The following is a 26,571-nucleotide window of genomic DNA, read 5'->3' on the forward strand; positions in this document are numbered from 1 at the left end:
ACTCCTTGCTGGCATACTAAGCCACTTAAATTTTATCTTCTATATAGGTGGGACAGGTAAACTTGTACTTCATTTGTAGTAGTGCTGAAACGATATGTCTGCTCTGGTTGTCACTCAGGGGTCCAAGACCACAGAAATATTCTAGGCCTGTAACTCTTTTAAAAAAAGTGCTAAGATTCCTACCTTAGTTGAAAACTACCTTAGCTTTACAAGCTGTTTTAGGATTTTGCTTTGTGGGTTTTTTAATTATTATTTCTGATTAATTTAATTTTCTTTGCAAGTGAAGTACATTTTAATGAGTATATTGATAACATATACAATGCATTGGTCATCAAACCTAGAATTCAACATTTTTAAACTCACATTAATTTTATGGTAAAATAAAAATCAATTTAGTACTTGCAAAATGGCTAGGAGATATATAGTAGCTAGGAGATATTAGTTCAACAGATGTTAAAAGCAAGAATCCAGTTTATATCCGTAGGGCCATCATTTTTCCATGTCATTTAATAGTACTTCTTAACAAAAATAACTTTAACAAATCATTTACAATTGTTTTGTAGATTCTACTCAGCTTGTTCGTTGCTGTTATTTTGGACAACTTGGAACTCGATGAAGATCTAAAGAAACTTAAACAAGTAAGAACATATTTTTGTTGTGCTTGGAAGTAGTTTCAATAAAGCATTACTTTACTGGTATTTTATGTGGTAAAATAATATGTGAGGGAAAAAATTAAAATATTGTAAAAGAGATTTAGAAATTGTTTGAAATATTCAATGAAAGTCAATTCAGATACTCAGGTAATTAAAATAATTTAAAAATCACAACTAGGTCATCTTTTTGCTTTTAAACTAGTGAAAGCTGTCCCTGTCCATGCTTTATGAGCACAGCACAGCTCCACTACAGGGGATGGTACTTACAAGGCTCCAGAGACAGGAAGGGGTAGAGCGAAAGGGTCAATGTGTTAGGAGAGGGCTAAAGAGGCTTGGCAAAGTTGTCTTGCTTGTTTGCTTCTCCACATCTGGGGACCAAGAAGTCATTCTCTCATGCTTGAAACCCCAAATGTCAATCACATAAAACATATTTAACTAGAGACTTCACATTGGCTTTTCTGACCTTGTGGACAAATGACCAGAGAGGAGGGTGCCTGTAGCTTTTACATAAATCTATGGCTGTGCTTTAATTTGCACAAAGAGGAGCAGAGCCATCAACGTTTCATGCACGAAATACCATGAGTTGACACGTGGGAACCTCTTTTGTAATATTGGGCTTACAGCCTTCTTTCACCCATCAGCTCGTATAAGTGACAGATCTTACAGATGATTTTGGGATGGCCTGTGTCATGGTTTGAGATAGCCCCAAAATCCAATTCCCTACCTCCATCCCCCCTCCCACATCTCAACCTAATGTGAGATGGGTTTTTCCAGACAAAACACAACCAGACTCAAAGTGGGGGAAAGGGAATATATTACAATGACTGTACAAATAAATACTATAACACATTATACACACGATCACAACTATCTCTACCATGACATATAGTATTTACAATGGATCAGATCTCTTCTCCCCTCCAAATAAAAGTCCAGGAGGGAAGGAAGGACAGATCCCTTCCAGTCTCTCAGGGCAGCAGCTTCTTCAGAATAGCAGAAGCAGTCTATCTCTCTCTCTCATGCATGCAGCTGTTGCTGGATCTCTGCCAGCACTCACGAGGGGATATCCAAGCCCCTCGGCCCCGTCTTCTCTTCCGTGGGCTTCGTAACCCCAGACAACGGCCGTTTCACCACGTCATATCACGAGACGCAGGGGGTCTTCGTGATGGTCTGGTATCTCCAGGATATTCAAGCTCCTTGCAGGGCCTCTGTGCCCTGCCTCAGGCTGCGAACTTCTTTGTAGCTTGCAGCAAGGGAGGGCCCCCAAGGCCAACCTCCCACACCGTCCTGGCTCAACTCTCAGGATGACTGAGCTTCTTATCTCTCTCTCTCTCTCTGTCCGCTGCTGTATGTCCAAACCTCTGGATGCTGCCACCGCTTCTGCTCTGTCTCTGCTCACTCATGATGGAAAACATCTCCCAGCTCACAGCTACAGACACATAGTCCAGCTTAACACTGTTCCAAGTCTCTGTAGCCCCCAACTGGGGCTGGGGGAGCCCAGAGGCCCCCGAGGGGCTCAGAGCCCCTTCCTCGTGGCTCTACAACATGGCTACTTCTACTAACCTACCCAAACTACAACTCATCTCTTCCGGTCTGGTTGTGGTATGTTTACATTTCTGCAGGAGCACCCATTGGACAGGACTTCAAAACTTCCAGGGGTTTCCACCCCCTGGGGGTTACCACTTTTTTTAGCCTCTGGGGGAAAACAAGGTCAAACAAAGCCTGACAGTCTTGAGTATGCAAACCAAGTAGGCCAAATCAAGTGCATTCATGTTTCTCTTTACCATCTCAAGAGGTAAAATGATCTGAAATGAAAATGGCTCAAATGTATGGCAAACAATGTTATATCATCCTGATACCCTTACAGGAAATTTTTCAAAATCTCTGTATGAGTTAGCAACACAAATCAACTTTCCAAGGTGAAGAGCTTATGATATGAAATCCAGTTTTTTTTCCATGAAACATAGCATCTCTGATTCAAAAACCACTTTAATAGTCTACATTTTTGCATAGCTTTGTGCTTTAGCAGCTTGCTCTGGAACCGGTGAACAAAAAGCAATGATGAGAGGCCACCATGTGCAATACTTACCACTGTGTCAGTCTGAAATCTTGTTAACCTAGTAGGAATTCTGTCTCTGTAATAGCAATAAAGCACACCCCAGTGAAAAATATAATTTTTGAATGAGTCTTTCAATTTCATAGACTACAGCAGCATAAGTACATGAGTATGGTGCTGGACCAGAATAAAACCACTTCCTCAATCACCAAACCTTCCAGCTACCATGCCACTGACAGACTGTTTCTGTGACCCAAGTGGTCATTTAACCAGAGCACAGCACTCTGCTATTGGGCACAGCAGTTTGGTTGAATGGCATAATGGTATATGCGTTATACACCATTTTGATGTATAAAAATATCCAAGGTGGCTGACACTGGTTCACTTGTACTTACGCTTTTGAAATGTTCTTTTAAACAGTCACCTCCCTTCAGCACTTCAATACTGCATTTCCTTCTGGTATTTTAAAACAAATTAATGTTATATGAAGTCTTGCATATTTTAAAAATTACTAAGGTGAAAGGGGGTAAGGATATGGTTCTTGGAGCTGCATGATATAAAGTTAGTGGAATGAATGTAGAACTGATTAAATATCTAGAACCAAAAAGGTTTCCTGTGGGTTAAATGCAATGGTATCACAGGCTCAGTGCTGACTGTGGTCTAGTATGCTGAAATATTGGTTGCCTTGTCTCAAGAAGATAAAGTAAATAGAGTTTTTAATTCAATGATATTTTGAATTTTCCACTAAAAATGGACTGTAAGAAGAAGAAGGATTGTAAGGTAATTGTTATGTTTCAATCAAGAATATTTCTCTAAAGAAATAGACCTGTATTGCTGCACAGGAAAATTTTTGACATCTATAATTAAAAGATAAATGGTGTTCCAAAGGAGGAGTCAAATAATTCAAATTGTAATTCAAATGTAAAAGACCTTGATTGGTTGAAAATGGTGAAACTGTAATGCTCTACAAAGTATTTCCATCCTCATGGGTCTATTTTTTTCCCTGCCTTTACTGGCTGTAAAGGTCAAGGCGTAAACCTCAAGGCACAGGGCATTTTCAGGTGATGAAATACTGAATGTTTTTGAAGGAAGGAAGGAGAATATATTTAGACCAGAAATCACATCTAGCTAGTAATCCCTTTCGGGCTGTGTTCTTCTTAACTATCACTGAATTTCTTTTCTGAAACTTGATAAGATGTATTTTATTACTTATCTTTCAGATTATTGGGGAAAGGACTAATTAGTTAATATTTGCAAAATGTAAAATGATATGTAAACACTTGGTATTCATGTTGCTTCAGTAAATATGTTTAAATATGAATAAATCAAAGCATTAAATGACTCAGAGAATCTAAATAAGATTGTAAAATAATGTATTTAAAAGCAAGTAAACTTTTAGAATTAAATTTACCAGTGCAAATTTAGTTAAGGATATGCATCATGATTCAGTTTTTAATTACATCATTACATAATATTCTTTCTAAAGGTCTGGCCTCATTTAGTGCAAGGAGTAGATAGAGTTCATTTTAATAAACCACTAGTCGATATTTTTTCTCTTTATTGTACAGTGTGATCATGTCCTTTATTTATTGCCCAGTATTCAAGCTTTGATACAAAGACAAAACTATTAATCTCCTTTCTGACTTTTTTATGGTACCCCTCATAAGTATGTACAATGAACACAAAATTTGTAAAATATTTAATTTGAGTGATTTACTTAGCAGAAGCACACATAGGAGTAGAATCTGTTTTTTCAAGACAGCATTCATCTGGTTTAAGAACAGAATAATTCTTTGTATTTTACAGCTCTGTTCATTTGCAATACATCTCTCATCCTCTGCCACATCTCATCCTCTCGTCTATCTGCTATGATAGCTCAAGTGAGAAGGGTTTGTACTGTCGCTAATAGTCACCATCTCTCTGTGCATTAAATTTGATCCTCTGCAGCAATTCAGACTGACCCTAACACACTACTTAATCTCTAGGTATGTCGTTGATCTTGCTCATCATCCTGTGAGGTCCTTTTCTGTGGTGATCGGTACATCAGTTATGCGGGTGATATTGATCTTAGGCATAAGAAATCTCTCAGCTACAATACTGACTTCCTTCTCTTTTATGCCTCTCTCCATAAATTATTGCTCCAAAGTTAAAAAGAAACTGAGAGGACTTCTTGGATTTCTTTTGCCTTTTGTGATAAAGTGACAACTTTCTTTTTTAGAAATTCATCACTCTTTGAAGCATGACTTTCCCTTACAGCAGCTGCATTAACTTTTCACATCATATTTTCCACATATTTACTAATTGTAGTATTAATACATTTCTATCAAATTGCTTAAATGTGAAGTCAGACTGATTAGTTTCTCATTTCCTGAATGCTCTATCCTGAATCCCTTTTGTAACATTAGTCATATTAACCACTTTCCTTTCTCTCACTCCGAAGTTTATTTAGGTGACAAATTATTTACCACTGCTGTATGTCAGCCTTGTTGTATCTGAGATCCTTTAGAAGTCTTGAGAGTGTGTTATCAGGTGTTGGAGAGGGACAAGTTGAATTTGTGTCAATTATCTTCCAAAAGCTTTTCTCATGACAGTTTTGTAGAAGATCAGTCTTTGGCATTGTTTAAGGTCTCCTTTGACCTTGTGTGTGGTCAACACTATTTATTTTTCTTTCTTGCTTTGGTTTTATTTTACAGAACACACTTGATTAATAGTATGTTACTCTTTTAGACTTGCTGCTTTCTTCATGTTCTTAAAAGCTTTCTTTTTAGATTTTATTTCTTTAGAAAGTAGTTTCTCAATATCTTTCATGATCTACCATTATTTTTATACCAAAAAATTGCTAGTACTTATGCTTTTTTTTCTCTATTCTTTGCTTAGCATATGGATTCCCTTTCTGAAACATATCCATTTACTCTTAAAAGTCTTCTTTGCAGTCCAGTTGACACTGCTGGACTTTTTTACTTTTTTGGAGTTTTTCTGTCAATGGTAGATGTGCTCTGTCCTTCTAAAACAGGATATTTAAAGTTACTCCATACACCCCCTTCCCAGTTTCTGTCATTTGGCCTTTCCTTCAAAATTCTTTTAAAAAGCCTTATGATTTTAAGTAATTAATTGTTTTTTTCATTTAAATTCAGCGTAGTAGATGGATTTGACCTTTTACTTGTAAACTAAAATCTGAATTTAAGATCATTTTTCTTACTGTTATGGAATAACTTTTTGATATTTATGTCATGAACTAGATCTTGCTCAGTACTAAACCATAATGTACTTCTTCACTTAGGTGTTCTCTGGCTGCATAATTCAGCAAGGATTCACACATGGGTAGAAAGTTCATTTCTTTCTTCTACCCTTTCCTAAACATACCTGAGGATAAACAAAGGCTTCCCACTATTATTACTGCTTGTCTTTAGGCTTTGAATACTACTTTGCATATTGAAGTTACTTTCTAACCCTCATTTACAGTGACAGAATATTTCTTCCAGTTTGGAACACAGTTTCAATGCAGAGGGATCCTGTGCTGTTTATAAATGCATTTATCTTATTTACTTCTTTGACTGTAGAATTTCTGTGTAGAATAACACCAGTCTTTCATTGGTCCCGTGTACTGGATAATATGTTGCCTGTTCTGCATATTCTCATTCTGATCAGAATATGATCAGGATCCTACTGCTTGTTGCTTCTGCCGAATTTCTGAGGTGTGTTTTGTGTCAACACTGTGGAGTTTTTAATAACAGAAATTCTAATTCAACCATGTTAATTTTTTTAGGGTTTTACTATTAATATAAAAGCCTTATATATGTTATTCTTGTCTAGTTTTACATCCCCTCCTTAATATGGCTTTATTTCTCATGTTTTTCTGTTTCCTATTAGAATTTTGCAAACTTTTAGGTTTCCCGTAGCCTCGCTCTCTACAGAAAAACTCATGTTTACCTTTTTATTACTCCATTCTGGGCTTACTTTACTGTTTTAGTACCTGGTCCCTGAAACAGTTTTTGCAGCCGGTGAAGTTCCCTTAAAATGGTATGGAGGTTTAAACACCTGGGTAGAATTCATCTCACTTCACCAATACATTATAAAGTTGAATATGCAGCTTAAGGTATTCATGGAAATTTCCTTCCCTAGTCACTGAAGAGTAGTAAATACTTTTGAGGGCAATTTGGAGAGACATACATTTTGTTTGTAGGGCAGCTACTAGAAAATTTGGAGCCAGCATAAGATTATCCTCAAGCTACCCTGGCTGTATGAGTCATCTTTCCTTCATCTGCAGCATAGTTTGTAGCTTACAAAATGACACCTGTGTGACACTGCTTCTCAAGTGTATATCCTAGCTTCCTCTGTACCATACAAAGTGGATCCCTTCTTAGCTTACACAATTTAGAAAGAAATATCTGTTGAATAACGAAAAAAAGAAAAAAGATATAAAACAAAAGGATAAATGACTGTTTTTTCATAACAGAGGAAAGTAGAAGTCCATGATGATCTTGGCCGGGATCGGTACGGCTCAGTATTTGTGAGTTATCTAAAAATGAGGTGAACAGTGAGGCAAGAACATTTGCTGATGGTGAAAAGTTAGTAAAGACAAGCAGTATTAAAGCTTACAGTGAAATATTTATATTTCATGGCTGAGAAATAAAATGTCAGATGAAATGTAATGTCAATAAATACACATAGGGAAGCAGCCGACCACATACAGAAATGTAGGGTTTAATTAAGCTATTACCAGTCCAGAAAGATTTTTGAATTGTTGTAGATATTCATTGTCATGTCAGTTCAGTGTTTATCAAAAGAGAAGGCAAACATATTTTTTAAAATTACTAGAGAAAATTGTTAAACAGAATAGAAAACATTACTGTTCTACCATCTGTATCCAAGATGCTTCCTTGTCTTGAGTACAGCATGCAGGTAAGATCAAAGCATCTTTTTAAAAATAAGATATAATAAACGAAGAAGAGGTATAGACAAAGATAATGAGGATGATCTTCAGTCTGTAAATGAGAGGGCTGAGGAGGAGGCTAAGTAAGAGTTATATGAAATCAGAAAAGGTATGAGAAGTTGCATAGAAGACTATTTTATTTCTTCTACAGTAAAAAAAAAGAGGGCACTCAATCAAATCAAATGGATTTAGTTTTAAAATAAATTAATGGAATAAAAATCCTATAAGGGCTGATAGTTTAGATGTATCTTTCAGCCACAGAGGTTGTCAAAACTGGGAAAGCACACAGGAAGTAAAACTATTCTTTGTTCTACTCTTATATGTCAGAGCTCTTTGGCTGGTCCTTGTCAGAGAGAGGGCAATGGAGAGATGGACCGTTGATCTAACCTAGTGCACTCCTTCTTACTCCCCTAATGTTTCATCATCTGAATGGGATTCCATTTTTCAAATAGCATAAGGGCAAACACATTGGTGGCTAAACCCATGTACACCCCCACTGTACTCTTTTGTAATGCCCCAAGGGATAGGGCAAGCATCTCGAGGATCTCTGAGCATGAACCACAGTCTAACTTCCTTGGCCATGTAATCTTACTTCTGTAATCCTATTTCCTGGAATGCCACTGTTAAAATATATATTATATATAATTATATATATAATTATAAGACAAAATATAAAATTTCTTTGTTTACCTTATACTTGTGATAACAACCCCAGCTTACCTCACTAACTTTGAAGGGTTTATCTTACAGTTTGTGTCAGACAAGATTGTTGTGTCCCTATTTTACTACTAGAGAATCAAAGCTGAAGTGACATCTCTGGGTTCATATACAAATTCCCAGTAGGATGAGGAATCAAACAAAGTCTGTTCTAGTGCTTGAGCCCCTTGAGCCAATCAGGAACATAGATCCACTTTTAAATTGTTGAAATCTCACATAAGTGGAGTTCTACTGCTTCAAAGGAATATTCCCTCAAGGAAGATTAGATTTCTGTCTTATCGCATGTGTGCTGTCTGTGATCACTGGTGCACACTCAAAACATGAATACAGATGGCAGTCATTACTAAAAATGTTTTCTCCATGCCTTACTACCTGGCAACAGAAATTCTTGGACAAAAGTGGGGACATTTCTCTTCTAATTTAATTAAATTCACACTCTTACCAGTGAAGGTACTTGTCATATGTATGTGCTCCTTTCCCTCCAGTTCTGCTCCAGACCATGAAATATATACAAGTTTTTTTACCCCAAAATCCATATCAAAGCAGCAGATTCTCCAGAGGTTTATATATATATACATATATATATCTACTATATCATGGTGTATATATATATACATATATACTTACAGTATACATATATTTTTTAAAAAGTGATACCTTTCAAATTAAATTATCTTGTTCCTGTGGTTTTAAAAATAACAGATTTTTACCATGTCCATTTTCTCTCTTTTAAATCTCACTTTTAACTATTTGATGTTGAAACAAAAACTTTCGTAAACAAAGAAGCTTGGAGATAATGATAGATTCTTTGCTGGTTTTGTCTGTTGAGATAGATTCTTGCTTTCAACAATGTTTAATGTCCTGAATAGCTCAATTTGATGCCAGTAGTTCAGGGTCACATTTTGAAATGCTTAAAAGCTTTGCAAAAAAGAGTAAGTTAAACAAACATTAGTAGTCTTGACAGAGCTTTCAAAGCAAAAGCATAAAAGTAATAAAAGGAATGCATTAGGCAATCTGTCTCATAAGAAGGCTCAACTGGAATAGAAGAAAGTTGATCAGGATTAGAGTGCTATCAAAAATGGCAGTGCTATCAAAGAACTATCCTGGACTCTAGTACCATGATGCTTGGGGTTTTTGATGGTGGTAGTGGTGGTGGTGGTGGGAGAACAGGGAGGTCTATACTTGGATCTACTACCACCTAGTTGTCCAGAACTACAACAGCAGGATACAGAGGTCTTTGAAAAGCATTTTAAAAAATAATAATAATTTTTAAATATTAATCTCTCTGATCTTAAACTCAGGTTTTTTCTGGTCTTGTTGTCAGGGAAACAGAGCAATTAATACTTTTTTCTCACTAAGTAGTTACTTCTTCGCTACTCAGATTAGAAAATCTCTGATTTATAATGAGACTTTTGTTTTCCTTCTGTCTAAACTGAGAGTGTCTGATTTCTGAACATTGTTCAAGTAAATTCTGGCATGTATATTCTAAATGTGTATTTGACACTGCTTACCTTTCATGCAAGAATACATAAGTGGAATTTTTGTTAATCTCAGTCAAGACAAAGCAAATTAGCTCAAGAGACTGTGCTGAGTCCTTCGACATTTTTCTCTAAAGTGAATTTGAATAGAAGTTTCAAATCAAACATTTATAGTAAGTAGAATAAATATTTTTCAGTGTTACAGGACTCTGATCACCACAGCATCCTGTTGATTTTGAGAGTTGAAATATTTATTAAACTAAAGCAGTATTCACATGTCAAACAATTTGAACTTACATCCCTAGAGCAAACATAAAATTTTCTTTCATTGATTGCTATAGTATTCAGCTTTGCTTGTATCAAAGCTGGAGAGAAACAGCACAATTTGTACCTTTGATCCTAAATTCATGTGCAATCAGTTGTTGATTTTGCACTTATTACTTTGATTCTAACTCAGAGCAAATAGATTCACATTTTTAATTCTTTTAAAAGAAACCTCTCAAAAATAAAAAGCTTCATGCACTTAAATACAGGTGTTTTTAATAAAGAAGTAGGAGTATCTTCTGACACAGACTGAAAAAAATAAATCATGAGAATACTGTGTACTTATGCAGTAAGCAGCATAAAAAAAGTTTTAATGCTTTTATAGTTAATCTGACACTCAGAAGTTTAGAAGCAACTATCCTCAAGTTTTTGAACAATTATATACAAAGAAGAAAATTCTCATTCATTTAGATAATGGCTAGAATTTTCTAAAATGTCAAGGGATAGGATTCATATAATCTCGTTAGCCATGCAAAAAGTTAGGCATGTGGTCTACGCCAGTCATTTGGGCTTGCCTGTAGTCATAGTTACCCTCCAGGGAATGATTCATCCCATCCAAGTTGGATGCTTTCTTTTTTCTGTTATAGAGGGAGTCTAGACAGCTAATTAGGCAAAATGCCTGATTTTTCAATAGATAAAGTTAAATTACATGAATATCCAAGTTTGATGAATCAGGAACCCACATTTCATTGACATTTAATCATATGGGTTCCTTTACATTATTGAAGCCAAAAATCATAGTGTGATAAGGTACCAACAGTGGCACCTTACTGAAGTTAGGGTAGCGACTTAGATGATAATGGCAACAAAGAAGGATAAAAATCAACATTCAAAGCTGGTTACCTCTCGTCACTCACAGCAGAAAAAGAAGTCTACATTTATGAACTTAGGTTCATAAAATAGCAGGTCTCTTGCATTAGCACTTGAGTTAGTTTTCTAATGGTGTGTGGCACAAATTTAAGAGGATCATTGTAGAGGTTCCTGACTTCGACCAGGGTTGACTCAGAAGATAATACAGGCCCCGGCTCACTTGTGGAGCAAAAGGCATGCTCAGAGGTGAAAACTATGTAGTCACTGTGAAACCAGACATTCACCATTTGCTATGGGAATATGACAAAAATGTGGCTCTCATGCATTTTTGTGTATCCTACTAAGACTTTGTAGTTATGTTTGGTCTTAAAAGACAAAGATACAAATAATTGCTTCCCCAGAGAGTAAGGCTCTCACTGCATTTCCAATGATGTTGAGGATATCCATCTTATATCCTCTGCAATGATATGAGAACAAGTGTTGCTGCATCAATATCAAGATACTGGGATTTATATTTTTTTTATTTACTGTGTTACTCCAGTATTATTCTTGTTTGACACCTTTCTTCCCTCAGCCATTATCTTCCTCGACTACTGGTTATTTTTTTTTTACATCCAGACACAGTTAGTGCAGTCTTTTGTTTACATTAGATCATACATTTCTTACTGCCCGTGATCACTTCCCCATATTCAAAGGAGTTTACTCATCCATCCATTGTTGCAAATTTGCAAAACAACCATCTGTTTATTAGGAGAGCTCTCATGGATTTACAGATGCAGCACTGGTTTCCTTGACACTTTTAAAGGTGTTTCACTTTTAAAGTTGAGTCTTGCTCTGATCACTGCTCTCTTTTTTGGACTAAAAATCATTATAAAATTGTTTATCGGTATTTCTGTGTCCCAGGCATACACCTATTGCTGAAATTCATTATATGAGAGAAAGCTTTCCCACAAACTATGTTTCCATTATGAAAGTCACACTGACAAAGAGATAAAAATGAGCAATACACTGATCTTTTACAGAACAAAATACAGAAGTCAGGTCTGCAACCTAATCTTCCATTAGCTTTTTTGTGTCTCTCACACACAGCATGTTTCTACTTTCTGTGCTAGGGATGGTTGCAGATTTTAACTCATTTTCAGGTTTGAGGTTTTTTTGTTGTTGTCATTCTGTTGAAATCAGATGACCAGGAAGAAAAGGCCGAGGTTTTGCCACTGCCCTCTTCAGTATACATTCACAATGATTAGTGAAGCAGTCGATCTGTATATTTATACCTTTCCACTTTTTGCTTGCTTTTTTAACTGTTTCTAGATACTAAGCTGTGAAATTTGGTTTCCACACACTCTTGTCCTCCACATATTCATCATGTCTTCATATAAAACAGTTCTAATAAGTGAAACAGCTCACTCCTCTTCTAGCTAGTGAAAATATATGCTATTTTTATAGCTTCTACTAGACAGTGCTGCTGCTGTCTTCTTATATTATTGTCTGCAGAACAAATGAAGGAAGCAACCTGAACTAAGTGCACTGCTTTTTCTTTAACTTTTTACTTTGAGCTTCTAAGAAGAAATGTTTCTGCATTGATCCATTAGTTTTTGTCAAGAAGTCTTCATAATTAAACCCCTGTAAGAGCTTTGCAGAGGTGAGTGCTAACAAAGAGATGTATTCAGCAGAACTGGTCGTAGAAAGAAGATAAGTCATAATCTGACTGTCAGCCAAACCAAAGCCCATGAGTGAGGCCAAATTCTACCTAATCTTGGTTCTAGGATGCTGGAAACAGTACAAAAGTAAAATATTTTCCTCAATATGGGTTTGGGAAATGAGAAAATATAGTTACACACTGTAGGAGAGCTTTGAAAAAAAGCAATTATTTTCATCTCTGTTAAAGTGAAAGCACATAAGCCAACTAAGGCTGTACATGGCTTTTTTACCCCATGCAGAACCCTGGTTTCTCACAGAACTGTTCACATGGCAGCTAGCCAGTGGTTTCACCACACAATCATGCATGACTTACTAAAAGCAAAGTACTTTCCTTCTGGGAGGTAGGTAACTCCTTGGAAACAGTCCATTTCAAAGAGGACTGTGCTTTCTCCTATTTTGAAAACAAAGCCAAAACCAATTCAGGTTTCAGGGTAAAGTACAGTTACACAACTATTTGCAGCCCAAACTGTCTGTGATTTGATATCTAAAGTGCACAAACCTCCATTATTCTGAAACCAGAACATCTGCAATATTGAAGCTTTAAGCAGTTGGCACTTTTACCAACATTACCAACAAAAAAAGTTGTATTGAACAAGGGAACTGTATTCAGTAACCTATTGTTTCAGAATGCTTCTTATGTTGAGTAAAAGCCTTATGCATTTGGGTCTGGATTACCGTATGGATAACAGAAGAGGAAAATGTAACGCTTTCATAGAACCGTAGAATATGCTGAGTGGAAAGGGACCCATCAGGATCATCAAGTCCAACTCCTGGGCCTGTGCAGGACACCCCAAGAATCACCATGTGCCTGAGAACGTTGTCCATTGTTGCTCATTTGTTCACTCTCTATTGTAAGTTCTTGATGTGCATCATCTAACTATCATTTTGTGAAAAGATTTATGTGAACTTAGAGAAAACAAGCTGCTTGCAATAGCTGCAGGTAGTTTTAGGACTTGGCAGAGCTACTCTAAGAACTAAAATTTTTAATGCTGTCTGTAGGGGTAGGTACCTTTTGGAAGAATTTGTAACAAGGAGTTAGGACTTGTTTTTGCTTATGAAGTCTTTCCTGCCTAAGAGGTCTTTTCTCCATGAGAGCCATAATGTGATCTGCATTTGTATTTGGCACCAGTTATATTTTATTTTCCTTTCAAATGTTTCTGGCTTGAAAAACTGACTTGAAAGCCTGTAATGCATTTAAGTATGAGTGAAATTAGGTAGAATACTTGTGGAAACTTGTTGAAAGTTGCAATTTGCAAGAGATGGTAAGAGTTTCGACAGATACTTTCTTTAACTTAAGGTGTTACTGAGAATGCATATTCTTATTCATGTGTGTGGGAATTTCACTGGCTCTCCCTAAGCTTACAATAATATGGCAATTTGAACTAAGCATGAGCAGGGGCAGGAGAGAGTCGAAAGATCATTCACAATGAGATCACAGTATCACAGCATCGTTAAGGTTGGAAGACACCTCTGGAGATCATCCAGTCCAACCACCCTGCCAAGGCACAGTCAGCTAGAGCAGGTGACACAGCAATGCATCCAAGAGGGTTCTGAATGTCTACAGAGAGGAAGACTCCATGACCCCTCTCGGCAGCCTGTTCCAGTGTTCCACCCTCACTGTAAAGAATTTCTTCCTCAAATTGAGGTGGAACCTCTTGTGTTTTAATTTATGGCCATTACTTCTTGTCCTGTTGCTGGGCAGCACTGAAATGGTGGAGGTGGTTGTTATTTTTTGTTTTCTAGTGTACAACAATTAAATTTTTCTTTGTCTTGTTAGTGTTTCCCTGAAAATTAATAGTGTATTATTCTTGCTTTGTAAAATACTGTTTTGTCAAACTTCCTTTGTGTTATACATGCATACACACATGCTCGCACACACACATGCTCACTCACACACACACACACACGTCTTCTATAAAGTCTTACCTTAAGTCTTCCAGGACTGTCCTCACCATGTCATGCCCAATCCAGTAAAAGTGACCCCTTCTGTGGTTTCAAATAACAAGGGTGACCCATAGACCTCACTTGATCTGTTCAGACACCCGTTTGTTTAGTACCTCTCCCACTACCCCTTTTCATTCTGGAGCTCCAGGAAGTCTTGGAGTATCCTTGCAAAATCTGAAGCAATGAGTGAGACTCAACTTCTTTTTTTTTAAAAGACTTCTGGCCTTGGCAATATAGTTACATCTGTTCTCTGAGGAGTGGAGAGGAATAGGCTTCCTCAGAGACAGTGATATCTCAGATATGTTAAATTGTCTTTCCATCACATTCTTTCCTGTAGCTGGAGTGTAGGATACTTGTTTTACAAAGCTAGATGCCTTTACTTTTTTCTTATAGGTTAAAGGATTCCAGACACTGGGTTGAAATCTCAGATGGGGGAGTTCAGACTTAGCACCTAGCAAAAAATACAGATTCATTTGCATTACCACAACCATCTGACTTGTACTTCAGTCATGTTTAAAATATTTCACTAAGGTTTAAAAAAAAGAGAGGAAAATAACCCCAAAAAGTAAAGAATCTTAATATTTATCTTCTAAAATGTACAAAAAGGACTCTAAATCAGTTATATTTTGGTTACACAGTCAGTGCCTTTGGGTAGTTAAAAAGCTTGCAATGTGCTACATTCAATTCTGCACTAAAAATAACGTGAATTCTGGGAGGATGAGGTACCCTCTAGGCATTAGTATAAGCAATTATGTTTAGGACAAAAAAGCAGCGATCAAAATGTCAGGACAAGCATTGTATCCATGTTCTTTGAAGAGATTAAAGAAAATTAGGACCTCCTGAGTGCAGATCCATATTTTTCTGTTCTGTGCATCTGATTATCATATCCTAAATGTATGCTTTTGGTCTGTTTACCACAAAGACATAATGTATATTTTTGCTCTCTAATACAAGCAACCTATGTGGTTTTGAAACTATACAGAAACACGCATACATGCCATCTGCTTCAGAATCATAAAATTTTTCCTCCATTTCAGGACCTGCAAATACCTTTGTTACATATGCATATGTAAATGCAGGTGTACACATACACCCACTCACAATAAATTTGTCAAATATACAGAGTTTTGCAAAGTGACCATATTTGTACAGGTTACAAAATGACAACAGATCCCATTTAAAATCAGGCCAGTTTTATGTAAGTTTTGAATGTATTTCCAAAGCTTGAAAATGTATGTGCATGCCTTATATTGTTCTTTAAAACAAAATCCTTAAATTTTTAACAGCTCCAGCAGTGCCTCTAATGAGTTTCCCTGTGTTTAGTACTTTTTTTTTCCCATCAGGCATGTCTTAATTCCACAATATTATTTTATCCATAGTGGCGGTCTGAAAAATAAAAGCTAGACACGATTCCAGCATGGGGAAAACTGGAATAGTTTATTGAACACAAGAACACTATTTTAAAGGCATCTGGGGCTGGACATGTTAATGAAGGGGACAACCTTTGTTAATTGGGGAGTTACACAAGTTTTTACTGCAATTTCCAAATAGTTAATTTTTCTTCTAGTAGGATTACATGGGGGATAGAGGGATTACAGGGGTTTAGACATGGTTTTAACAGTCATCTCAAAAAGTCCTTTCTGAATTCTTCTTGGAGGCAGGTTTATATCTTCGGTTTGCACATCAACAGGTCTCTGGACAAGGGTCCAAATTTCTTCAGATCATGAGATGTTTGTCAACCAAGCTTTCTTTTGCTGAAAGCTGGGTTTGGGCTCCCACAATCCATTTTCAGTAATGAAATTATGTGGAGTACCTACATATCTTGTTTGTAATGGCAGTGGACTGTCCTAAGAGAGCAAGTCCTACTAGAGACTTTTACTTGGTAACCCCGGTGTACTGTGTTTGAGTGTAAATCCTTTCGGACCTTTACCCTAAAATTACTGCTCTTTAAGTATGATGTTGCTTGGTATTCAGTATGATGGTCCCTGGCATCAGAGAAAAGTCTTCCACATCCTAGTATTCCGTAGCTTCATATCTCTCTTATAGCTCTAATTATATCACTACCAATGTCACCTGACAGTAGAACCAAGGCATTCACAGTCACTTGGCAGTTCCTTGTGACCAGTGATTGCTAGAATTTCACTATATATGTTTCTGGTGAAACAATTATGCCAAGATTGTCCTTGGAAATTTATTATGAAGTTTACTGAGGAAGAACCTGTAGGCTTGGAATATAGTAAGAGATCTACTGGCTCAAAGCAAAGGTCCTCCTAGTTCAATATATCTAGTCCCTGATGGTGGCCAGAAAAATATGTTTAGGAACTAATACAAAAATAGGGAAAGCACTTAGTGCTCGCACGTCTGTTAAATCTATTTTCAAATCTGTGTATATTCTAGCATTTACTGCTTGCAACAGGAAAGATAAATTTAACAATGCACTGTGTGAAAAGATAGTTCCTTTTCAACTTATGAATCTGCCATTTGATTATTTCATTTGATGCCTGCTAGCCTGTGATGTACCTTCCAGTCAAATGCTTCCTCAGTGCTCTCTCCTTCCTACCATGCCTGTTATTGCTTTGTGTTTTCTGTCTTTGTGCACCTGTACATGCAGCTTTAGAATCAGACCTAAGTTTCTTTTCACTGGCTAAGTCTATTTGAAATGCTCTGCATTTGCAAGATAACTAACACATGTTGGAAAAAGTAATATTTAATATTCCTTACAAATGCCCTCATTTTTTTTTAAAGTAAATAAATCAGTATGTGAAATTACTAGGATAGAATTTCTGTAACATCATTTCTTGGAATTGGTTTCTTAACAAGAATTCAAAATATCTAGTCCATAATAAAAAAAGTATTAGAAAGTCAGTCTGAAATAATAAGAAGTTCTGTCTCCCTTCATGCAGCTGGCTCGCTGATGCTTTGCTGGTACTGCTTTTCATGGATTTCATTTTTTTGCTTTCCCTGCGTCTCCATTTGCTTTTCTCAGCTCTCTTTTCTGGTGAGGCAGCTTAGTATTTGAAACCAAGGTCTTTCTAGGGGAAGTCCAGGCCATCCAGATACAGTCATTATTCATTCAGAAGATAGTTTCGACCTTACTCCTGTTAATACCAAGAAGTCTCACTGCCCTGGTAATGCAAATATCATTTTGGCAGACCTATTAACAACTCCTTTTTTCAGTGAGGAGCAAAACTGTGCTCACACTTTATGACCCAGTATTCCTTTTCCTCTGCCCCCTTCTCCCCAGATTCTTGTTAAGTAGAACCAAAGCACATAGCTCACTACTGCCTTTAATTGAGACTATGAACAATGACAGGTCAAACACTGCTAATTGTTTTTTTGAGTACCTGACTGCAAAAGCTATGCTGAATGATATCTCAGAAGTGAAATTTTATCTATCAGAAGAGGAGGAGATGGAAAAGATAGGATTTGGTATGCTGAACACGTTTGGTCAGAACATGTCGCCGGAGCCTTCTGCCTTTCACCCAGCATCTCCAGTCATTCAGCAGATCTAGGAAGATGCCAATGACAATTTCAGCAGTTGCATCACTTCCAAATTTTGTGTGCTGAAGTTTTAGCATTAAAGTGGGAGTTTCAGCATGGGGATTTTTCATGAACATATTGTGTGAACAAGGTGTTATAATTGGTATATCTAATTTAAACACACTCAGCATAAAATTCTATAAATGTGAATGTGTATGTGAAAATCAAGGAGCTTTTTTAAGCCTGGTTAGTTTTACTTGCCTCCAGAATATTTTTATTCTTAGGACCGTACTTGAGGTAATTCTAAATGGGAAATAACTATAAAATAGAATAAAAATGGAAAATTACCTTTTCATTATATCTGATCCCGTGTAAATGGATTTTTAACAAGTGGCAGCAAAGATAAGTGTAGAACACATTTTATTAATAAATATAAAGTACAGTAATGGTTCCTAACTGAATTTTAAGTACTACATAAAATGCATAAAATCCTTCTTTTCATCATAGAGGGAATAGAAAGTTCATAAAATTCAAGTTGGTCCCCCATTCCTGGGCCATATGCAAAGAATTCAAAGTAGCACTGCTTCAAAAGTAGCAAGTTTTATGGAGACTGTGTCCATTTCTAGAAAACAAGCTGACCTTTCAAGACTGGAAAACACAGTCATCTGGAAAACTACTCATGCTAGACTATTTCTTTTTTAATAACTAAGAAAGTTTTCAAAGTCTCCTGAAGTCTGTAGCTTCAAAACACCTTTGTTGTTTGAATTTTTTTGCTATCTCTTACCTCATCTGCCACCTTTTTTTAAAACAGTATTAATGGATCACAAATTCTGGCTCATACATTTTATTTTCAATGGTGAAATTAACACCTAAGTATCAATTCAGAAGTTGCCAATTCCAAGTATATGCAATACCGTATTATCTGTGAAGAAAACTCAATAAATTCAAGAGTTTTTTCTTGGAAGAAAGTTTTATGGTATAAAATAGAGACCTTTGAAAATTCTTGCCAAATATCATATTCAAAGCACACATTTTTCAAGGAGAGATGGGAGTCAGATTTGCTATGAATGTGTGAATAGGAGTAACAAAAATATAAATGTAAGCTTCTGCTGCTTCATTTATATTATTGTGGAAGAAAATGCTTACTTATCTTTTATATCACCAGGAGGTCACCTAATCTTTATTTTTGTTTTATTTGGTTGATAGCAAAGGAAGATACAAGTGTTTGTCAGGGCACACACATGATTTTAGATGCTCCATCCTCTGAATAAAGGGACAGCCCTGCAGCAGTTTGGAATGAAGGACAGGGCTTATGTAGCATTACTAGTTATTTGTATGGCAATGGATTCTTGAAAATCCGTGCTGTGTTTGTACCCCCTTTTTTTTTTTTTTTTTTTAGTCTGCATCACCTTTCCTTAACCGTGTTTTAGGCCCATAGCAGCATGTGAATCTTTGCACTTGTGCACACATTGTAATCGACTTCTGCATACTTAAAAAAAAGTAGAGACTTGGCCTTTGCATGAGATTTAATTCCTTTTTCAGTCATTAAAAATTGCTGTCTATTTAAAAGAACTAATTCATTTTATTTTTACTGCCATTTTTAGGTACCTGAGTGTCAGTCACTTCCACTTAGAATTCAGAGGGTTTCTCCCTTTATAGTTCCTCAAGAATGGATCAGACACTCTGTTAAAAACATGACAGAAGATGAGAAAACCTGCACGGTTTTCTTGCATAATATCCAATGAGTGGGAGCACTATTTCAAAACTGAGGGAGAATTCTTACCCATAAATTCCTCTTTAAAAAAGCAGTCTATCACCACAAGGATACAAAGAAAACTCTCTCCATCTCTTGTGAACGAGAATAACAGAATGCAGGAATCTAGCCCTGGCTAAAATTTCAACAGCAAACTTGTGTGGGAGAAAGGACAGCCAGTAACATCAAATTATCTTTGTTTTCATCTAGTCCAGCCTAGAAAGTTTCTGAAGTAATTTGGATCAGCCTCTGTGACCTCCCAGTTACCACTCATGTAGGTTTGCCTCTGCATGTCCTTTGGTAAAATTAATTTTCTGTCTGAATTCCTGTACTGGAGAAATACTGTGAAACTGCAGTGAATCTAAAACTCAGGCCACTTATGTCAAATTAAATGTTCTGCCTCTACTTCAAAATGAACAAACCAACCAGCCAACCACAAAAAGCCAAGGGGCAGCTGATTTGCTCAAAGACAAAGTCTCCCCTGTTGAACAAAATGTACTGGATTCTGGTCTCAACTATATCTGTGAATTTTTTCTTAACTTCAGTTACATTTTCTAAGTAAGGATACTTAAGTGTAGGAATTGGTCCACTATGTGAGTTACATATTCTCAATTTGAGTTAGATTATCTTCTCACAGAATCTAACAGAGCCTCACAATGATTTGAACAAAAGTCCAAGTTACTAAGAGATGACACATGCATATGCACAAGAGTGAAACTGAAGAGCATAATAAGGATCTGCTGTCTTGCAGTTCACAGCTATCACCAAATCATACAATCATAGAAAAGTCTAGGATGGAAGGGACTTCTGGACAACACCTCGTCCAACCTGCTGTTGAAAGCAGGCCATTAGATATGGTTACCTAGAGTCCTGTCAGGTCAGTTCCTGAATATCTCCAGTGATAAACTTAGCATAGCTTCTCTGGGCAACTTATTCCAGTGATTGCCTTCATAAAGAAGAATTACTTTATTCTGTCTAAAGAGATTTTCCTTTCATGAGGCAAATGGTGCTCTTCACCTCCTGTCCTGTGACCAAGTCTCCTTGTGAAGAGTATTCCTCTATGTTCTCTAGAATGACATTATAGATGAAATTTCTGTGGTCTCTCCACAAAGCCTCTGCAGTTTTCCAGTCTCAAACAAATCGACTATGTGGAGATCAGATCAAATGTACAGCCACATGCATATTTAGCCGAATACATTTAAGGAAACAAATGCACATGATAATGGTGGTTATATAAAAGCACCTGGAAAAAATACAGAAAAAAAGTACTGTGCACTGTTGTTGATGTTTGCTTACTCCTATGAGTAAAGACGAAGAGTAATGCATTAATTATCACGTTTGACAATTATGTTAAGGGATTTTTAGGTATATTTACTGATGTCTCATTTGAATTGTGTTCCACGTTTCAGATGAAACATTATTTTCCTAGCTGCAGCAGGTCATTTTTGTCTTTGTAGAGATCCTTTATGTGTCAGAAGGCATTGTCACAGTGGTCTGTGCTAGCAAAGTATCCATTTACAGGAATGTCCAAACACACTGTAGCACACCTAAAAAGAAGGAAACGCAGAATTGCTTTGCCACAGGCCACAGAAACAAAATGTAACCTGCATCAATATGTGACGAATATTTTTCAGCATCTACACCTAACAGCTTTCACCCCAAGCAACACTCACAAATTCATAGGAGTCATATAGGTTGGCTGTGAAATCTGGAATTAGGTTCACACAGCATAGGGAGGTGTCGAGGTTTAATCCCAGCCACACAGCTGTGTGTTCACTACCCTCCCTAGCCCCAGTGGGATGGTGGAGAGAATCAGAAGAGTAGAAGGGAGAAAAATCATGGATTGAGATAAAAATGGCTTAATGGTAAAACAAAAGCCATACATGCAATCAAAGCGAAACAAGGAATTCATTCACCACTTTCCATGGGCAGGCAGGTGTTCGACCAACCCCGGGAAAGCCAGGCACCATCACACATAACAGTGATTTGGGAAGAGAAGCACCATCACTCCAAACATCCCCTCATCCTTCTTCTTTCCCCAGCTTTATATACTGAGCATGATGCCATATGGTATAGGATATCCCTCTGGTCAGATGGGGTCGGCTCCCAACCTATTGTGCACCCCCAGCCCACTTATTGGTGGGATGAGAGGCAGAAGAGGCCTTGACTGTGTGCAAGCACTGCTCAGCACTAAGGAAAACATCTCAATGTTGTCAACACTGTTTTCAGCAAGAATACGAAACACAGCCGTATGTCAGCTACTATGAAGGAAATTAACTCTATCCCAGGCAAAACCATCACAGTGTGTTTCCTACCATGCGGATGAAACTTAGTAGTAAGTCAAGTTGGGTAAGCCTTGCATTCATAAGAGTTTAGTAGAGATCTACTAATGTCATTTAATGCTAATTACTTGGATTTCATTCAAAACTCCTTTTGACAAGCCAAAGGTGATGGTAATTCTGAGAATTTGATAGGTAAAAAATTACGCAAAGCTGTTGGTTGGGTGCTGGTATCAGTTTATAACGTCTTTCATCCATGTGCACTTTTGTTTTCAGTGTTTGGTGTTGGAGCACGTAGCATATCTTGCTAAGCATGCAGTGCAGATACTGTGTAGTCATTTTATTCTTCAAAAACAACCCTTAAGGGGATTTGCAGTGAAAAATGTTATTTAGTAGTGCACTATAATATACCAAACAATTTAAAACTATCCACTAGTGACTCCCCCTGAACTTTCACAAAAGGTTTGAACTTTTCAATCACCATGAAATTATTCTGGGCAGCTGGCCAGTTCCTAAATAGGCTTTGTGTACATCAGTAGCAAAGCTTTTAATTTGGAACATGATTGATCTCAGCCTGTTTTGAAAACTGTCAACTAAAATGAAAGAGTTAGAGCATTGCTGCAAATTTTTATAATCATTTGATTTCATTGAAATATTTACAGAGTGTTTAAGTGAATTTCACATACATTTGCCTCATAGACCATCTGAAAACTACATCTGTCACTCTTTGAGTTTTGCACATTACTGGGTCTTCTTCCATGATCAGAACTAAATGAATACAGAACAAAACAAAAAGTTAGGAATGGTAGGTCTTATCCCTTTGAATATGGTTAATTCTGTTTCTCACCAAACTGTCAATATCTTAGAGACTCGATGACTATGTTAAATTTGAGCTTTTGGTTTCTTTTACCCAGATCAATACTTCTGAGGATGTTTCTGTCTCTAAATGCAAATTGGTGATATTGAGAGTTACTGACCTTAGTTTGCCCTTTGAACTGTTCAAGTGATCTTGTTCATATTACCAGACCCTGAAGCACTTCCACCTTTCAGTCTGTCAGCTCCCACCTGAGTCCATCATGAGACTTTTGCATGTGCAGACACTTCTCACATCCTGCTTCCACAGAAGAGGGTGTTAGCTGGAGGGCATGTGTGACTCTGCCCTGCATTCACCTGAAGATCTGAAATTCACTGTGCATGTCTCTTCTGCTGAACATAGGGGAAGACTGGGGAAACGCATCTCTCCTAATCAGGTCCTGCTTCTTGTCTCATTCCAATTCTTTAGTGATTTTTCAGCAACTCCACTCGCTGCTATCAAAGGAGTTGCAATATGCACTTTAAGAGAACTCACTAATTTCACCTTGACCACATTTACAGTGATTACTATCTGGGTGACTATAGTGCTACAATTTTAAGATAAAAAAAAAGTAAGAATCACCACTTATTACCTTACTCTCAAGGTTCTAGATAACAGTGTATACTGGGTGGTTCAAGTACTGTAATACATTTGTGATACACAGATGAGAATGCTTTAGTACCTGGCAGAGGTGGGACGGTGTGTGAATAGTCTGGTGCTGTGGCTTTTCTGGCCTGGTAGGACCAGTGTGATTACACAGGAGACACTGGCTTCATGACAGAACGGATGCTGTCTCCAGCAGGGCAGTGATTGCTTTTCAGACCGTCCTAGCACAATTGTCTGACCACAGCCAGGGTATGTGCAAAAAAGATAATCCTGACCCTTTTCCTCATTGGCAGTCATTACCTGCTGTCTCTTTTATTGCACCCTGTCTTTCCTGGTCTTCCACTTTCACCACCATTCATCCTACTGTGCGTATTTAGGACAACCACTTACAGGTTCTCTTAATTTTTAAGGGCCAAGATGTTTATTATACTAAAGCTGATTTTGGCAATCATGTTTTTGTAAGCAAACCTTGAAGTCACAAAAAAATTTACAACTGAATCTTCAATGAGTAATATGGATGAGATTGTACTATGTAACACCTGGGCTGTGCCATCAGAGAGAATTGGCACAATGAAGCATTTGCTGTGGCTGCTGCATGTACAGTGTGCAGGACAGAGGGGTTTGCTTCAGAACAGATTCAGTCTCACACTGGACTTTGTGCCCCATCACACACAGGGTTCAAGGCCACCCTAAGGACCAGCCACTGGTTGTGATCCTTAAGCCTGGACTGCATTTTTTATGTAGCCAAACTGGAGCCTGTGGTTTTGTTTCCTCCAAGAAGAATCTGGTTTGCTTACCAACACAGCTAATAAACTGAACCAGAAAACACATGCTGATTGTTCAAACTTCAAACTTCTCCAGACCAGATGGAGACATGCCCATAATGCCTTTCTGTGAGAGACAAATAGTACAAATCTTATTCCTGTAAGTCTGCCTTTCTCACAGCTGTCTTTTGTATTGATCTGAGACAATTATGTGAACAGATCAGGGAGAACTTGGTTTTTAGAGACCTGTTCAAATGACCACAGGAATCCCAAATTAAAATATCCTCTCTGACACTCCTCAGCATTTATGTACTATTTGGATATGGGTTCAGAGCAGACAGTTTTACTACATGTGTGTGCCACTAAATCTGCTCCTCCAAACTCAAGCATCATGGCAGTAGCAGACATAGACACAAATTCCTTCAATGGCTTTACAGACGTAAATGTTTTCCACCATCCACAAGAGAATTGAGCCAGGTCAGGATGACAAAATATTGTTGAACCATTCCCAGTAGGCTCTTGAGGCTGGAGATTGAGGGCCATGCAGAGCAAATCAGGCCAGTGTGCATTTCCTTGCCAATAGGAACAGTAATAAATAAAACCTAAAAATCGTAGAGAAAAATGTCCTAATATTTTATATGTGTTTATTGGGTTATTCGGGTCTAGCTGTTACAAGAAACTCTGCACTGTCATATGCACTATCATAACCTCATTTCACCATAATCCTGTACCTTTAAAAATATGTGTTTGTTATGTGTTAAAGAAAGTTGAAATATAAAGGTTTTAAGCAGCAATACAAAACAGGATGCATGTCATGTGGAGCAATAATTACACCCTAAGTGCATGGAGAAGAACTTAGTGAAGCTAAATGCCTCATGCTCCGCAATATGTAATATTATCACAGCATGAGTAATTGGAGATATTCTATAGAACTGCTTTGACTTTAAGTTATTTTAAAGCCTATCTTGAATCGTTCTCCTGTTGCCTTGTTTACCTTTTGAACTACACAGTTTCCTGCTTTCAAGTTCTCCCTGATCTGTTCTGCACTAAGACTTCAGACAACATTGCAATGGTCTATGTTCTATATACACTGACTTCTGCAAACAGGAGTTCATAGCTGTAAGTGACATTGTCCATGCCAAAATGTGCATATTTATGCAGTGTTTTCTTATTAAAAAATCAAGTGTCAGAAACTGGAAACCTTTTTTTTTTCTTCTAGAAATAGTCCCTTCCTTAAGCTTTTCAACAGTACAGTTTTGCAGAGAAGCCTGGTTTCATTGTCAGTGAGTGATTTCTTGCAGCAATACTCTGGCATTTCGTGGGTTCTGAGTGGTCTGAATTTGAAATGATGAGGCACTTCCCTTCAGAGATCTGTCTGAACACTCAGAGATTTCCCCATAAGACTAGAAATCTTTATTCTCATCCTAGAAATTCTCTTTATAAATTTCATCCTCTCATTCCTTTGTTTGGTATACACTATTATATTCTTGAAATAATTTGTTTTCAAATATTTCTCATATAAATTTACATCTCCCCTGCCCTTACTTTATTATCTGTTATTGCAGATGTGGAATAAATTTTATAAATAGTCTTTCTCTCCTTTTTTTTCCCTTGCCCCAATTAGTTTACGTAGCACTCTCCTGGTTTTCATGCCTCTCTTCTCACTATTTTGGCTTGTGAGTATGAAAATGGTAAAATGGTATTTAGAAATTTATGCATACCCTGATATGGTCTCTTTAAAGCAGCACAGAGAGGAGCTGTGGACTTCTGTACTATTTTTCATACCTCTGTAATATCTACCCAACAGAGCTTGATTGTGAGCATAGCCTTTGGCAGGTAATGTAATTGGTGCCCAAACTGACCTTTTGATGCTATATGGAAGTCCAGTACTTGTTTAGCTTCTGCTCTTATTCTTTATCTAGAATTTTTTCAGTCTGTTATTTCCTGCCGCTGTTTCTAAATGCGTCCCTTTCCTTGTCCAACATGGTATTTGTAACTCTTCACATTTTAATACCAAGTGGTTGTTAATGTCATCATTTATTCCTTTTAAGGATCATTAATAAAGCAATGAAACAGGACTGGACATAATACAGATATATGCAATATTCCCCTTTTATTCTGACTCAGTGCTTCACCATTAATTAGTCTTTGTTTGTAGCTCTTCAGTTTTCAGCCACATGACAACTTGCATCCAACCAAATATGAATTGATTTTCATTTT

The 26,571-nt window shown here is 37.1% G+C and overlaps 1 protein-coding gene across 5 annotated transcripts in view; it reads left to right on the forward strand.

The window, feature by feature from the left end:
- The window catches only part of NALCN (sodium leak channel, non-selective), a 223,288-nt gene that overhangs the window by 132,329 nt on the left and 64,388 nt on the right, over window positions 1–26,571 (forward strand). For all 5 annotated transcript variants that reach the window (XM_027644562.1, XM_027644537.1, XM_027644531.1 and 2 more), the window contains one exon: window positions 564–638. In XM_027644562.1, the coding sequence (XP_027500363.1) occupies window positions 564–638 (75 nt within the window). The remainder of the gene's footprint in view (window positions 1–563; window positions 639–26,571) is intronic.

This window comes from Corapipo altera, unplaced genomic scaffold, assembly GCF_003945725.1.
Source record: "Corapipo altera isolate COAL_440 unplaced genomic scaffold, ASM394572v1 0, whole genome shotgun sequence".
Lineage (NCBI taxonomy): Eukaryota > Metazoa > Chordata > Aves > Passeriformes > Pipridae > Corapipo > Corapipo altera.